Genomic DNA, 17,291 nt, shown 5'->3' with positions numbered 1-17,291 from the left:
AAACAAACTGAGGGTTGCGGAGGGGAGGGGGATGGGGTAACTGGGTGATGGGTATTAAGGAGAGCACATGTTGGGATGAGCACTGGGTGTTATATGCAACTAATGAATCACTGAACACTACATCAAAAACTAATTATGTACTATATGCTGGCTAACTGAACATAATAAAAATAAATAAATAAAATGTTGAGAAAAGTACATCATGTATGATCATACAATGGACTATTACATAGCTATAAAAAAGATGAAGGGAATTTTTTAATCAGTGATATGAAAAGATGTATAAAATACACTTATGTGTAAAATAAATACAATAAATTATATATAACATATATTGTAACATAAAGATATAAAATATGTGTCTTTATTCAGATACACACACACAAACACATATACACACAGGAAGGAGCTCAGAGGAATAAACAATAAAGTATATCAGTGGTTACCTCATAACAAGGATGGAAATGGAGAGATGTTAAGGTGGAGAGAAATTTTATACATTGTTTATACTATGTAAAAACTTACCACATAAATATATTGGATACTTACGTTAAACATGATTTTTGAATTCATGAGATGAAGTACTGTTCATATAACAGTATTAATCTCATGTTAATTTTCCATGTAAAGTGCTTTTAATAAGGTAAAAAGGTGTCTCAAATGTTCTTATATATTTGTCTGAGATAGGTTTATCTGATCATTCAAAATTATCCAATTCTTGTGTTTCTGGTCTCCATATGACCTTTCTTCCTACTTTTTAAGAAAATATGGCAGGAATTTTTTCATCTTATATAAAACTTGCGTCTCTCTACCTTTGTCTCCATCCCATCCTGTCACACTGGTAATAGTTTATTGCCTCAGAGGTGCCCTAAGTCACTTATAGCCCCATCATCTGAGAGATCTCACAACATCATCTGTGTTTATCATCATCTTTATGTAATTAATGACCACTTTTCATGCATAAAATCTGTGCTACATGATAGGGAACACAAAACATGCAGTACAACTCTCACGAGAGAAGACAGAGGATTATCTCATGCAAGATGGATACTGATTAATAACCAACACAAATATAACACAGATACTGGAATTATCTAACAAAGATTTTAAAAGTTATAAAAATTTTCCAGGAAACAATCATGAATGTTCTTTATAGCAATGAAAAACAGAAAGTCTGAGAAAAGAAATAGAAGACATTAAAGAAAATTTTAAGAAATTCAAATTTCAATACCCCTAAAAAATATTTTACTGGAAACACAGCCATGCCAATACATTTGCATATTGTCTATTGCTACTTTTACACTATAGTGACAGAGTAGAAAAGTTCCAACAGAGTCCTTATAGCCTGCAAAGCCTAAAATAATTACTATCTGGCATTCACAGAAAACATGTGCTAACCCTTGTTTCAAAGACTGCTCTCTGCACTCAGAGTAAGTTCATACAGTTTGAGAGAGCCAATGTATAGTACCCTTCATGATCTGACCCTGCTTACCCCTTTGAAGGCTTCTTACTTGCCATTCTTTGTCTTAACTTCTGAATTTTACCCATCCATGCTAAATTATACCAAGTTCCCTGAATTTTACATGCTCTCTCACCTGGGTCCTGGTTATTCTATCCTTAAAACACTTGGCTTGGCTTTTGATTTAGTTAACTACTTATCCCTTGGCTCATCCCTTTTTCCACAAATTATTTCCTTGGCTTCCCCAAGACTGATTTATGTCCTAATACATATTCTTACAGTAGCCTATGATAATTTCTAGTATATTCCTTATCAATTACAATTGCCTCTACTTGTCTCCCTTTCCACCAGGCCCTAAGCTCCTTAAGGGAAGGGACTATGTCTTAATCATTATTGTAACTTCATTGCTGAGGAATGTGTGGCATTTAATGGGACTCAGAAAGAACTGCTGAATAAGTAAACAAAATAAAAGACACCATAGGTTAGAGTCTTTGAGCTTTTCTCCAATGCAAGAAAGAATTCTATGAAAATAGTTCATTAAAAAAATTACTTAAAACTGGGTGCCTAGGTGGTTCAGTCGTTAAGCGTCTGCCTTTGGCTCAGGTCATGATCCCAGTGTCCTGGGATTGAGCCCTACATCAGGCTCCCTGCTCAGTGGGGAGCCTGCTTCTCCCTCTCCCACTCCCCCTGCTTGTGTTCCCTCTCTCACTGTCTCTGTCTCTCTGTCAAATAAATAAATAAAATCTTTAAAAAAAAATTACTTGAAACTATATTTAGTTGGTTGACAATCAAACTTGCCCTTTCAGAATGTAAGCTCCACAAGAGCACATGTTTTTATTTATTATCGTATCTCTCTCTTGTGCCTTGGACAATGCAAGAAAAAAGTTGCTCAATAATTATGGCTGAATAAATAAATCATTAAGTGAGATCTTTTCCATACCCTTGGCTACATACCTAAGAGAACTTACTGAGATTCTGTCAAAGTTTGCTATTTTGGTTCTCATCAGGAATTATTCCTGGTAACAGATTAAAGTAATAATACAATTGGTAGAAAGAGTTAAAGTAATACAATTTAAATATATAATATTAGTTCCCTCTCCAATACCACACACTATATTGTAATAAAAATCCTTGCCATTCTTAAGGTTGAATAGTTTTCTCCATTTTTCACATACAAAGAAATTTTTCCAGCCTTTCTCAACCCCTCTAAGTGTTCTTTCTTTCCAAGTATCCAGTCTACAAGTTTACATGTGTGCTAGACCATCACAGAATATTAACATTTGATACATACTTCCAGTTGCAGAGAAGGATGTGTCCAATGTTAACTCATCCAAAGGAATCACAAGTTGACCTCCAGCCTCCCATTTCTTGCGATCAGATGAAACCGATTTTTCTTTTTCATGCTCTTTGGCATCTTCATTAACAACTATCTCACACGTATCAGAGTGACATTGCTTTCCTTTTTCATCTTCTTGAGCTTTAAGATTTTGATTTAATCTACGTAGTATTTCTCGCTTACTCTGAAACAGTTAAAGTGTTATATTTTAATATCTATACAATTAAGTAAAATGATTGACAGAGTTTGAAAATTGTACTTACTGAAATAGCAGTGTTAGTCTTCTGCATGTCTTCTGAGGTTTCCTGGGTCTCAGTTAAACTTCTGTCCTATAAATACAGATAGTTACGAAGTAAGAAATGTTATTTTAAATGTCTACCTTAAAAACTTACGTATTTTTGTTACTTTTTGTTTTTCGTTAAATTGCTCCTTGTGAATTTTTTTATCCCTGTAAAATGTTAACATAGCTTCCTTCATTATTGGAAATGAGAAATAGTTACATATAATCAAGTAATAGACTTAATAGAAGGGCCAATTCTCAACTATTTATCTTATTTTTAGATTACTGATCACATATTTAACTATATCCTCTTCCTTTTTGGCATCTGATTTTTGGTAATTTTAGGTCAATGGTAGAAATAAAAAGAAAATTAACTCATATACTCCACTCCCCACCCCCCCATTTTTTTTAGAGGGAGTGTGCATGCACGTGAGGGAGGGGAAGGAGGAGAGGGAGAGACAGAGAATCTTAAACAGGCTCCACACAGAGCACAGAGCCCAACATGGGGCTCAATCTCACCACCCTGAGATCATGACCTGAGTTGAAATCAAGAGTCAGACACCTAACCAACTGATTACTCATATAATCTCTTAATTAAAGCTAGGGAGTTTTGGTGGATAAAGTAATTTAGGCTAGGCTGTGTTATTTTGAAGCTGTCTTTATGTTTCATGTATATATATTCCTATTAAGCCATACTACCAAACATAATTGAGAATTGGCTTCTCTCCATAAGCAAAGAGAATAATAAAAATAAGTTCTGAGTCCTTTATACCAACAATAATATAAAGTCTGTCTTGATTAGTACAATCATAGTGCTCTAGACCAACGAGAATTTTTAAACACATGAAAAGAAGAAATTAGTTTTGAAAGCTATAAAAGCAAAAGTATCTGAAAGATACAAAGTAAGAAAAGAGCATTTTTCAAAGTTTTAAGTAAGGAGTATTTACGAAGACAACACATAAAGAAAAACCATTTCATTATACAGATTACCTCAAATTTTGTAATATTTGAGGAAAAGACAAAAGAGTACAGTGGTCAGTTTTAAAGTAATACATGTAAATGAGACAAAGAGCATTTTACCCAATAAAGTAGTCAGGAATTAGCAGTCGCTACAACCAGAGAGATGAACAGCTAGTTGAGATGTGAGACTGGGTACCAGGAAGGAAACCACACAGTGGTATCTAAAGTTGAAGTGAACAATGCAGCACACGCAAAATCGTTATCGGAAAGAAAAAAGAGACTAAAACTACTTGAAGAACAATAGTTTTGTATATGAAGTTCTTGAGAGTGACCAAGAAATTTGTATTTTCCTACTCAGTCCTATTTTCAAGATAAACACAAAGGCTATAAAAAAAATTGGTGTATCAGTAACATCAGTGTTGTCTGCAAAAACTTAATGAAACTCAGCAATTAAAAGGCAGAGACATTAATTAAAAAGACAAGAGAAAATCAAGGTAATGTGTTATATAATTCAATAGACTTTTTCCTTCCTGTGTGTTAAATTCTAGGCTAAAATTCCTTATCAAGAGTCCATTTCCTTTAATCCCAGAACAGAATTTTCACATTTTAGATGAACACCTGACATATAATTCTAAGTTTAAACTTTTTACTTGCCCACAATTCTTTGTTTCAGTATTCATATAGCATGACAGAAATTCATACGTAGAAGGTAAAAGAAATAATTGATGGATTAAGTGTAGTTATATTAAGTCTTCCAACATCTATTATGCCAAAAATTTAAAAATAAATGTAAACATGTCTTGGACACTATTCCTGAAGCTAATTAAGTACCAAAGAGACATTATTTAAATAAAAAATGAACCTTCGTTAAAAAAAAAAGGAACCTTTGTTAACTGTGAGAACTGAGGTATAAAAATGTTTTTTGCATTATTTTTTGTACATTTCTGCATATATTTTATTTGTTCAATATTCTTTTAAAGTAAAAATAAGAGACAATCAGTTAAATCTATTTTTATGTATTAGATGGTCCTAGATATAAACCTATGAGCAGTGAGGCTCCAATACGTACAATAAGCCATACACAAAAATCTTAAGAAGTTATTTTATTTTCCCTAAAAAAATGTAATACATTAGGAATTAATGTAAGTTCATTAAATTTAATCCTTCTAAGAAACTTTCACTTTGAGTAGTTCTAAATTTTAGGAAACTTACCATTCCCACTTCTTTCAAAGCTGAAGTCACAGAAATAACAGATCTCATCTGTTGCTTTGATGGAGAGCCACCTGCTTCATGTTGTCCCAAAGGTGGAGACATATCAGAATTCTTTACTCCTTTAGCCACCAACTATAATAAAGAATTTAAATTCATTTGCAAATTTATAGTTGTATGAAGAGATAAAAATATGCGATCACTCTTTATCCACTCTATCTGAAAGTACAGTTTTTTTTCATTTCTCACTTTTTATTGTTCAAGACAATGTGCTAGGTCTGAGGAAAGATCAGAAGAGAGAGCAACATCTCTGGCCTCAGATGTAAACATAATAATGTTTCATGTAGTATTAAATAACTCCTTTCCATTGCATTAACAAATAATCTTTAAAAAATCCTGACTTGTAAAAGATTAAGACATTAGTCCCTTCACTTTAATTTTAATTCATTGCAACATTTGATGGGAAAAAATATTTTACTTATTAATCTTATACTTTAAAAAGAAATGCTTGTGCAAATTCTAAAAGTTTGGTATAATCTTCTTAATGTTTAAATATCAATCATCCAACATAAGAACCCCCATTATAGTGCGCCTGGGTGGCTCAGTTGGTTAAGCGATTGCCTTAGGCTCAGGTCATGATCCTGGAGTCCCTGGATGGAGTCCCGCATCGGGCTCCCTGCTTGGCGGGGAGCCTGCTTCTCCCTCTGACCCTCCCCCCTCTCATGTGCTCTCTCTCTCTCATTCTGTCTCAAATAAATAAAAATCTTAAAAAAAAAAAAAAGAACCCCCATTATAAGAGTGTCAACATAATGGAAGAATGGAAGAAATGGAAGAGTGGAAGAAATGAAAGGTACAGGTAACAAGATTTTAACTTCACTAAAAATATCAATTATTATAATCATATATTTGTTCATTTAAATTTTATTTTATTATGTTATGTTAGTCACCATACAGTACATCATTAGTTTTTGATGTAGTGTTCCATGATTCATTGTTTGCGTATAACACCCAGTGCTCCATGCAATACGTACCCTCCTTAATACCCATCACCGGGCTAACCCATCCCTCCATCTCCCTCCCCTCTAAAACCCTCAGTTTGATTCTCGGAGTCCATAGTCTCTCATGGTTCATCTACCCTTCCAATTTCCCCCCCTTCGTTTTTCCCTTCCTTCTCCTAATGTCCTCCATGCTATTCCTTATGTTCCACTAATAAGTGAAACCATATGATAATTGACTTAAGATCAGGAACACGACAAGGATGCCCACTATCACCACTATTGTTCAACATAGTACTAGAAATCCTAGCAACAGCAATCAGACAACAAAAAGAAATAAAAGGTATTCAAATTGGCAAAGAAGTTAAACTCTCTCTCTCTGCAGATGACATGATACTATATGTGGAAAATCCAAAAGACTCCACCCCCAAATTCCTAGAACTCATCCAGCAATTCAGTAATGTGGCAGGATACAAAATCAATGCACAGAAATCAGTTGCTTTCTTAAACACTAACAATGCAACTGTAGAAAGAGAAATTAGAGAATCGATTCCATTTACAATAGCACCAAAAACCATAAGATACCTCGGAATAAACCTAACCAAAGAGGTAAAGGATCTATACTCTAGGAACTACAGAACACTCATGAAAGAAATTGAAGAAGACACAAAAAGATGGAAAAACATTCCCTGCTCATGGATCGGACGAATAAATATTGTAAAAATGTCTATGCTGCCCAGAGCAATCCTGATCAAAATTCCAATGACATTTCTCGAAGTGCTGGAATAAACAAGCCTAAAATTTGTACGGAATCAGAAAAGACCCCAAATTGCCAAGGAAATGCTGAAAAAGAAAAACAGAGCTGGGGGCATCACGCTGCCTGATATTTGCTCATTTTTATCTTAACATTTAGACTCTAAACAATATGAAATAAGATACTAAACCATTAATAAATATAAAGAAATGGCATTTACAGGTATGCTCATATTAACATGGCAGCAGTCTGCTCATACTTCTCTCTCTCCTTCAAACCAGTAAACAAAAATTTCTGGTGAGTATATATTTCAAATACAACATTTACTGAACATCTTGTAAATATAAGTTAGCAATACAACTATAATATCTAATACCTAGTCTTCTGGACTCTGATGGAAGAGAGTTGGGACTCTCTCCATGGGTCTCTCATGGATATTTTATTTATTTATTTATTTATTTATTTATTTATTTATTTATTTATTTATTTATTTATTTTTAAAGATTTTATTTATTTATTCATGAGAGACAGAGAGAGAGAGGCAGAGGGAGAAGCAGGCTCCCAAGGAGCAGGGAGCCTGATGTGGGGCTCGATCCCAGGACCCTGGGATCATGACCTGAGCCGAAGGCAGACGCTTAACCATCTGAGCCACCCAGGTGCCCCTCTCATGGATATTTTAATATCCATGTTGTTCAAAAGAAGATGGCAGTAATGAACACAAAACTGAAGAACAAAGTTCAAGAAATGATTCTACCCAACTTCTTCAAGTCTTACTATAAAGCTACAGTAATCAAGACAGTGTGGCACTGGTGAAAGAATAGACAAATAGATCAAAGGAACAGAATATAGCTCAGAAATAGACCCACACAAATATAGTCAAATGATCTTTATCAAAGGAGCAAAGGCAACTCAATGGAGAAAGAATAGTCTTTACAACAAATGGTGCTGGAACATCGGGACATCCCAGGCCAAAAAAAACAAAAAAAAATGGGGGAGGGGGGGATCTAAACAGAGACTTTATACCCTTCACAAAAATTAACTCAAAATTCATTATAGACCTAAATGTAAAATGCAAAACTATAAAAATCCCAGAAGGTAACATAGGAGAAAACTCAAATGATTTTGGGTTTAGCAAGACTTTTTGGATACAACACTAAAGGTACAATCATGAAAGACAGAATTAATAAGTTGGAATTCACTAAAATTCAAAACTTTTGTTCTGTGAAAGACACTATCAAGAGAATAAGACAAGCCACAGACTTGGAGAAAATATTTGCAAAAGACATAAAGATTTAAAGTACCATTAACCAAAATTCACAAAGAGGTCTTAAAACTTAACAATAAAAAAACAAACCACCCAATTAAAAGAATGTACTAAAGATCTGAACAGACACCTCACCAAAGACATATATGAACAGCAAATAGGCATATGAAAAGATGCTCCACATCATATGTCATTTGGGAACTGCAAATTAAAATAATGTGATACTACTACAATGACTAAAATCCAAACCACTGAAGCACCAAATGCTGCTGAGGATGTGGAACAACAAGAATTCTCATTCATTTCTGATGGTAATTCAAATGGTACAATGGTTTGGAAGACAATTTGACAGTTTCTTACAAAACTAAACATACTTTTACCATGTGACCCAACAATCACACTCCTTGGTATTTACCCAAAGGAGTTGAAAACTTATGTTCACATAAAAACCTGTACACAGATGTTTATAGCAGTTTTATTCATAATTACCAAAACTGGGAAGCAACCAAGATGTCCTTCAGTAACTAAATAGATGAAGAAAAAAACTAGTACATATATGGAATATTGTTCAATGCTAAAAAGAAATGAGCTATCAAGCCATGCAATGTCACAGAGGAATCTTAAATGCATATTACTAAACAAAAGAAGTCAATCTGAAAAGGCTACATACTGTATGATTTCAACCACATGACATTCTGGAATAGGCAAAACTATGGAGACAATAAAAAGATCAGTGGGGGCAGCTGGGTAGCTCAGTTGGTTAATAAGCATCTAACTTCAGCTTAGATTATGATCTCAGAGTCCTGGGATCGAGCCCCCATGTCAGGCTCCACGCTCAGCGAGGAGTCTGTTTCTCCCTCTCCTTCTGCCCCTACCCCTGCTTGTACACGTATTCTCGCTCTTTCTCTCTCTTTCAAATAAATAAAATCTTAAAGAAAAGAACAATAAAAAGATCAGTGGTTGCCAGAGGTTGTCAGAGGAGTGGTAGGAAGAATGGAATAGGCAGAGCACAGAGAATTTTTAGGACAGTGAAAATACTCTGTATGATATTATAATGATGATACATGTCATTATACATTTGTCCAAACCTACAAAATGTACAGCACCAAGACTGAACTATAATATAAATTATAGACTTTGAGCGATGACATGTAAATATAGGTTCATTAATTGTTAACAATGTACTTCTCTGGTGAAGGATGCTGATTAATGGGAGAGGCTATATATGTGTGGGGGCAGGGGATGTATAAGAAATCTCTGTATCTTCCTCTCTCAATTTTGCTGTGAAGCCAAAACTACTCTAAAAAAAATTAAGTCTTTATATAAAAAAAAGACAGAAACATTGTTCTAATCCATAGTTCAGCACCACTGAAAAAATATACTGATATTTAAGATGTTATTATAAATAACTTTAAAAATCTAAAGCTAATACAACTGAGTATTATCTCCTTGAAAGATTACAAAGAAATATTTTGAAACTTTAAGATGGTCTTATTTCTTACAGAATATTCAAAAAGGTACCATAAATTCTGAGAAAATAAAAACAAGTTTCAACTGGTTCTGAAAAAATAGCATTCTTAGAAAAGTATGTTATTTCTTTAGATGATTATTTTGAAGGAAACAAATTAATTTGGATGTACAAATTCTATCATTTTATTTAAGTCAATAAATACTTCTCTAACCACATATATTTATCCACTGTATAATCAAGTGAATGTTTAAATTCACTTAAAGAAATGATTTCTGGGGGCTCCTGGGTGGCTCAGTGGTTAAGCATTTGCCTTCGGCTCAGGTCATGATCCCATGGTCCTGGGATCGAGCCCCGCGTCGGGCTCCCTGCTCAGTGGGAAGCCTGCTTCTCTCTCTCCCACTCCCCTTGCTTGTGTTCCCTCTCTTGCTGTGTCTCTCTCTGTCAAATAAGTAAATATCTTAAAAAAAAAATACATCATTTTTCTATTGATTTGAATATGATTTCTATTTTTTTTTTTTTTAGAGAGAGAGAGACAGCTTGCATGTGTATGAGCACAAAGGGAGGGGCAGAGGGAGAGGGAGAGAGAGAGGATCTTAAGTAAGCTCCATGCCCAGTGTGGAACCTGACACAGGGCTCCATCTTACAACTCTGAGATAATGACCTGAGCCAAAATTAATCAGTTGCTTAACCAACTGAGCCACCCAGGCACCCTGATTTCTGCTATTTTAATAAATTAATCTGATCTGATTTTTGTGAGAAAACAAATATACAATATTTGATAAGAATTAATCAACATATTCAAAGATGTTTTAAGTGCTGAGCACAGTGCTAAATAACAGATATCCAAATCGAATGATACATGGTAATTATGTGAGGTCGTAGATGTATTAACTAGACTTATTGTGGTAATCATTTCACAATACATACATATATCAATCATCATATTGTATATGTTATACTTACACAATGTTATTTGACAATTTTATCTCAGTGAAGTTGGGCGAAAAAAACCCAATATATTGTAGACCAGAACTAACTGCAATAATTTTCAAACAAACAAAAGACAAAAACAAAACAAAATGGATCATACAATGTTTTCTCTCAAAGGATTACAAACTATAAGAGAAAGGGAAACATAAATTAATCAGTATGTTACAGAGAAGTAAAAGTAGATAGATGTGTGCTAAATGGTCTGGGGAAAAACAAACAAAATAAAATGAGAGAAAGAACTGTGTAAAGCCAGGAGGGGAGATGATGAGAGTGGCCTTTGTAAGGCAGCCAGTTTGAACAGCCATTCATTGTTTAAGGAGGTCATAAAATACAGTTCAAATAGGACAGTTCTACACTTAAATCACCAAACTCTCATTTACTAGTCCTGTGATTTTTCATTGTTTCTTATACTCTCTGAACTTCAAACTTTTTCTCTTTAAATTGGGAATACTGTACTCATTGTCTCCTTACTGTAGGGATTCAATGTGATAACTTATGTAAAGTGACAGCTGTGTTCCTAATAAACGGTCGTAATTACATTTCAGCAAACATTTATTTAGTTTCTATTGAATAAGGTTATTTGGCTTAAATACTAAAAGTCTGATATTAGACCCTGACAAAATGAAGAAACTGGCTTTGCTCAAAGCCAGTTTCTAATCTCTAGAATGCAGAATAAAAACAAAAACCTCCCATCTGTGCATAATCAGAATTTAAAGTTTTTGCATTGCATAAGGTTTTTAATTATCACTGTAAAGTCAATAGGAAGCAGACAAATACTTGGCATTATAAATTTTAAAAAAACTAAGATTTTTAAAGAATTATCAAAAGAGTAATTTAATTGTATAAATAAACAGGAGAGATAATGTGAATTTAACCAATTTTGCTAAAGAATAACACCACTACCTTTCTTGGCCTGTGACATAAATAATTTTTATTTATGCTTATGAAGATGATCTCAAAGTCATTTCCAAAATTACTGGGCAGTTGCTTCTAACAGGAACCGTAAAGAAACTTTTTTTTTTTAATTTTTTTTTATAAGGAAACTCTTAACCAAAGAAAAAAGTCACCTATACCTGAATGCTTCAATTTATTACATTTCTTTTATACTTCTTTTTAATGCTTATACACAAGAACACATAATTCATACACAATTTAAACAAACCACTGGCATAACTCTCTGAAAGTGCAGATATATGGCCTAAGAAAAATTTAACAACATCTAGGGAATACTTAGCAGATTTATCTTTATTTAAAGAATGGCAAAAGTCACATAAGGGAATTGAAAATCCTTTATCTTATATTATTAAATTGTAAAGTATATGAAATAGAGATATTTCTATATTAATCTCAACCTTAAGAGAAACCTAAAGCAATAGAGACAAAAATCTGTTTACTGATAAAGTGCTATGAGTTAGACCAAAGATAATCAAATTCAGTACAGTAGGGATTATGCTAAAACATGGAAAATCTCTACTAAATTCTCTTCATACTATTCATCTTTGAATTTATAGAAACACTTCTTTTAATCAAGAAAAGACATTTTTAATGAAAAAGTCACTTATTACTATTAAGAATTTGCTTTGTACTGTATCAAAATCTGGCTGCCATATATATGGCTAATGACTGGTATATAGTCTATTATCTAAGATAATCTGATTCAATGTGTAAGACAAAGTTAATGGCACCTTGATAATAACGACCTTCAGCAGACTTCAGTAAATGCTTATATTCCATAATCAAACATATACTAGTCTCTCCCATGGGTCAACTAAACAGATCATAAGAATTTGAAATAATAAACACACAGAGAAAGTCAGACATAATGAAATCTAAACCAAAGAACAAACAGACTGCCCTACTAAGTCTTCCAATTACTTAATAACAAAACTATGTCAGTTAACAAAAATATAAAGGTAATTCAGAGTAACTACTGAGGTGTTGGAACATCATAAGCCCAGGTAACACACACCACGAACTGATTAGTACAATAGGAGCTGGGCCTTCTACATAAACATCACGAATATATTATTCATAACCTGAATGTCAAGGTTATTCAGTGTTAACCAGATCTTGAGATAGAAAATAACTTATTTTTAAATTGCCAAAAGAGAAAACACTAGACTGAGTTAATTCAGAAAGTTCATCCAATATGACAAAAGACACAAAAATGAAACTAAGAAAACAAAGTTTCACAGAAGATAAAAACACTAAAGATAAAAACACTCCAGGATGGTCAGAAGGGGGAAGTAGTTCTCCACCCTGAAGGAAGCCCTATAGAACTTTATGGCAGAGCCAAAGAACAGGACAAAGAAACAAAAATGAAATAGACAAGAAAAGATAAACACAATGAAAAAGGAATTCCTCATACTCAAAAATAGCCTCTCGGCAAATCAATACATAATTTCCCTAATTCTGTTTTTCATTTAATTTTAATTATTAAATGCATTGCTACTCTTAAAAAGCTATCTTCCTTACGTTTCACTCAGAATATGAATATATATACCAACTGAGAAAGGCAATACTATATTATTTGGGGGAAAAAACTCTAACACCACACATGAAAATTTTTCTTCATATTAAAATCCTACGTTTACTATAATTTTCACACTGAAGTATGTCAAAGAGAAAATTTTATAATATGGGTCCTACATGCCAAAGAATCAGAATAATTAAGGCAGTGATTTTTACCATTTGTTAGTCAAAGATGCTTTTGATAATCCAATGAAAGATATGTGGTCCTTAAAGGGCTGGTATCCAAGATCTATAAAGAACTTATCAAACTCAACATCCAAAAAAACCCAAATAATCCAGTCAAGAAATGGGCAGAAGACATAAACAGACACTTCTCCAAAGGAGACATACAAATGGCTAACAGACACATGAAAAAATGTTCAACATCACTTGGCATCAGGGAACAAATCAAAACCACAGTAAGATACCACCTCACACCAGTGAGAATGGCTAATTAACCACTCAGGAAACAACAGATGTTGGCAAGGATGAGGAGAAAGGGGAACTCTCCTACACTGTTGGTGGGAATGCAAGCTCATGTAGCCACTCTGGAAAACAGTATGGAGGTTCCTCAAGACATTAAAAATAGAGCTATCCTATGATCCAGCAATTGCACTACTAGGTATTTAGCCAAAGGATACAAAATATCTGATTCAAAGGGGCACATGCCCCCTTTTTTAAGGTAAGCCTAAAGGAACTTGGGTAACAGGAGAAATCATTGGTTCTGACTATGAAGATGAATTATTTCTACTTCTGACAAATTTGGTTGCTAAAACTTTCTCTTGAGGAAGAGCCGAGAAGTTAGCATTGTAATTGTCTCATACTCTTGCCCTATTCATGCTACTACATCTGAAATAAGGGGGAAAAAAGAGGGTCTAGCATACAATAAACAATAAACTGTAGGTATTACTGTTATGATATAGATCATGACTACTTGCCACTGATACAGCTGTACACTAAAAATCCAAAAAATTAACTAAGAATTGGTAGAATAAGCACTGTATAAGCAAAAACCACCGATTTCTCCAAATATCAGCAATATTCTGTTAGGAAAAGAAAAAAACCCTTTTAAAACAGAAACAGAATTAGGTACTATTAACAAATAACCTTTACAAGAAATATAACAAGTATGACCTTAAAATGATCAAAATTGTGTAAGAGATATAAAAGAAATAATGAATAAATGTAGATACTTAACATGCTCCTGAATTAATTAATTTGTAGGTTTAAGGTAATATTGATAAAAATTCCAACAGAATTTTTTTAAAGATTTATTTCTTGATTTGAGAGACAGAAAGGGAGAGAGAGTGCAGGGTGGGGGGGGAGGAGAGAGAGAGAGAGAGAGAGAGAGAGAAGCAGACTCCCCACTGAGTGAGGAGCCTAATGCAAAGCTTGATCTCACAACCCTGAGTCCACGATCTGAGCTGAAATCCAGAGTCAGATGCCTAACTGCTGAACCACCCAGGCGCCCCCCAATAGAATTTAAAAAGAAAATAAAAGAGAGAGAGAGAGAGACAAAAGTTACCCAGGAATGTATCTGGTAAAGAAAAAGAGAGCAAGCAACTAAGGAAAACAATGTAAAAAGAAGAGTAAAAAGGAAATGAGGGAAAAACTCTATCAAAAATTTAAATATATTCTAAATCCACAATTACTAATACAATGAGGTAGTGGCAGAACAGATGGAGTAATGGAACAGAAGAGAGCTTGATGCACGTATATTATAGAGTCATTCTCTAGTTTGTATAAAAATTTAATATATAGGTATTTATATTAATATTTATATTAATATTAATTCACATTAATTATATAGGTATTTATATTAATATATAAAGATAGCTTTATAAATCAGTGGCAGAAGGAAAGCATAGACATTAAGTGATGCTGGGACTTTGATTAGTTACTTGGCAATAATAAAAACTTATTATTTTAAAACTTATTCATTTTAGAATAAGTAAATTAGGTTCTCACCCCAAATCAAACCCCAAAATAACTTCCATACTGATCATCCTTAAATACGAAAGACAGAGAGGGTGATAGAGAGGGAGAGCCAGGGGAGGGGACGGGAGAGGGAGAATGAATGAGAATAAAAAATGGGAAAGAAAAGAATTACAAAATTAGAATGGTGACATACTAGCCAGTAAGAGAGATAGGAACATTAATAACATGACCAGGATCAAGAATATGAGCTAAATCTTACATGCTCTTCCCATACTTTCTTTTCTCTCTCATATGCTTCCTTTCTCTTTCGTTCTAATTGTTCTTTTAGTACAGCAGCACGTGCACTTGCTTGGGCCTGAAAATAAAAACAATCAACGAAATTAGTTACCAGAGAGAAGGGTATAGGTTGTTTTTTTGTTTTGCTTTGTTTTAGGTATCTAAAATGATTTACTTATTAGCCAAAAAGGAGGAGTTGTGGGGGTCGGGGAGATTTTCTCGAGTAAAAATAGAAGCTCACTCTATATCCCTAGCACCAAAACCAGGCTCAACACACAGCTGCTGCTCAGTAAGTATTTGCTGAATAAAAATACAGGCACATTCTAATGGAAATACAAATGTAAAAATTTTAAACTATGGTTATTATATACAGACTTCATTTGTCTTCACAGAAATGGACAATTACATTTTTCATTTTTAAGGTTACCATTTTTTCTTTTTAAGATTACTTGTGCAATAGTTTCATGTACTTCTGTCATGATTTCATTGAATTACTCTCCATAAATACAGGATACGAAGAGAGGAAGACACTATTTTTCAGAAACCAAACATTGAGGGATAAAGGGGAATGAAAAATTAAGGCAAAAGAATAACTATGCAAAACTTAACACAATTTTCTACCTTAGGTTCCAATCTTCTCAAAAAAAACCTGTATATTTCTAGTCTATACCTTAAATGCTTCAACTTTTTTACGCCGCATGTCAGCCTCCTCGCTTCCTTCTTGTCCTTCGGAATAATCAGCTTCTTTCTACAAGGTAAATAGATAAGCAAACCACTTAGGACAGACCCTTGAATTCAGTGCAGAGCTCTGTGGAAGATAATATGAATAAACTAACCTAAAAATATAAAATGCTCAACATGGCTAATTTTCTCTCAAGTGCTACAAGTGAACTATCCACAACTACTAACTCTTACGGACAATGAATGGAAAAAAGACAAAAATAGAATGATATAAAATGGCCATGGGTACTACTTATATTTTCCTCTCAGAATTCCTCTGGAAAAATGGTCTTATCAATTTTAAATCCCACATCTAAAATGTATTTTATTTCTATGCATAGTTTTCTGATCTTTGACTTTAACTCCATCAGATTTTATGTCAGTGGCATAGCATTTTTAATTTTTTAATTTTTACAAAATATTTTATTTATTTGAGAGGGGGAGAGAGAGAGAGCGCACACAAGTGGAGGGGGGAGGAGCAAAGGGAGAGGGAGCAGGGAACGTGACTTGGGGCTCTATCCCAGGACTGCAGGATCATGACCTGAGCCAAAGGCAGATGCTTAACTGACTGAGCCACCCAGGTGCCCCAGTGACATAGCATTTTTAATCTTAATCTATTATAATGTCATTCAATTACTTTTTTAAAAAATTATTTTTCAACCTGCCTTTTCACCACGAAGTTTGGCTCTAATCTGTTGGCGCTCATTGAAATTTTGCAGTCTTATTTGCCTCAGTCTTGCCAGATAAACCTACAAGGAGAGAAAAAAAACATACAGCAGTTTAATTTAAAGAAAGAACTATCAACATTTTTACTGCTAAAATTTTTTTTAATTTAAAGAAAAGTGTTAATCTGAATACAAGAAATAAAAGTTTCAAAATCTGGTTAATGGAAATGTAATATTAGCTTTCAAGTGTTTAATTTAGATCAACTTATTTCTGAAAAGAAACACATTTAAATTTTTAATTTTATCAAAAGAAAAGAAATTGAACTCAGAATACTGAATATCAGTTATGGGGCAAAATTATGACACAGCATGTCAGTCAAATTATATTAACAGGTCCCTCTAGACCTACAAAATCCTTAAATAATTGTTAAGAATTTAAACCATGCAAGAAAGGAAGGCAATA

The 17,291-nt window shown here is 33.7% G+C and overlaps 1 protein-coding gene across 7 annotated transcripts in view; it reads right to left on the bottom strand.

Moving 5' to 3' along the window:
* Positions 1-17,291, bottom strand: part of NEK1 (NIMA related kinase 1) — a 274,969-nt gene that overhangs the window by 135,259 nt on the left and 122,419 nt on the right. For 5 of the 7 annotated variants that reach the window (XM_035022721.1, XM_035022720.1, XM_035022722.1 and 2 more), the window contains 6 exons: positions 16,829-16,912; positions 16,114-16,191; positions 15,427-15,522; positions 5,248-5,379; positions 3,059-3,124; positions 2,751-2,979 (listed from right to left, as the gene is read on the bottom strand). In XM_035022721.1, the coding sequence (XP_034878612.1) occupies positions 2,751-2,979; positions 3,059-3,124; positions 5,248-5,379; positions 15,427-15,522; positions 16,114-16,191; positions 16,829-16,912 (685 nt within the window). Of the gene's footprint in view, positions 1-2,750; positions 2,980-3,058; positions 3,125-3,616; positions 4,257-5,247; positions 5,380-15,426; positions 15,523-16,113; positions 16,192-16,828; positions 16,913-17,291 lie in introns of those variants that run through there. The other 2 variants (XM_035022727.1, XM_035022725.1) reach the window with 2 other exon arrangements.

This window comes from Mirounga leonina, unplaced genomic scaffold, assembly GCF_011800145.1.
Source record: "Mirounga leonina isolate KUSES-001 unplaced genomic scaffold, KU_Mleo_1.0 Mir_176, whole genome shotgun sequence".
Lineage (NCBI taxonomy): Eukaryota > Metazoa > Chordata > Mammalia > Carnivora > Phocidae > Mirounga > Mirounga leonina.
This window is presented reverse-complemented; position numbering and strand designations above follow the sequence as displayed.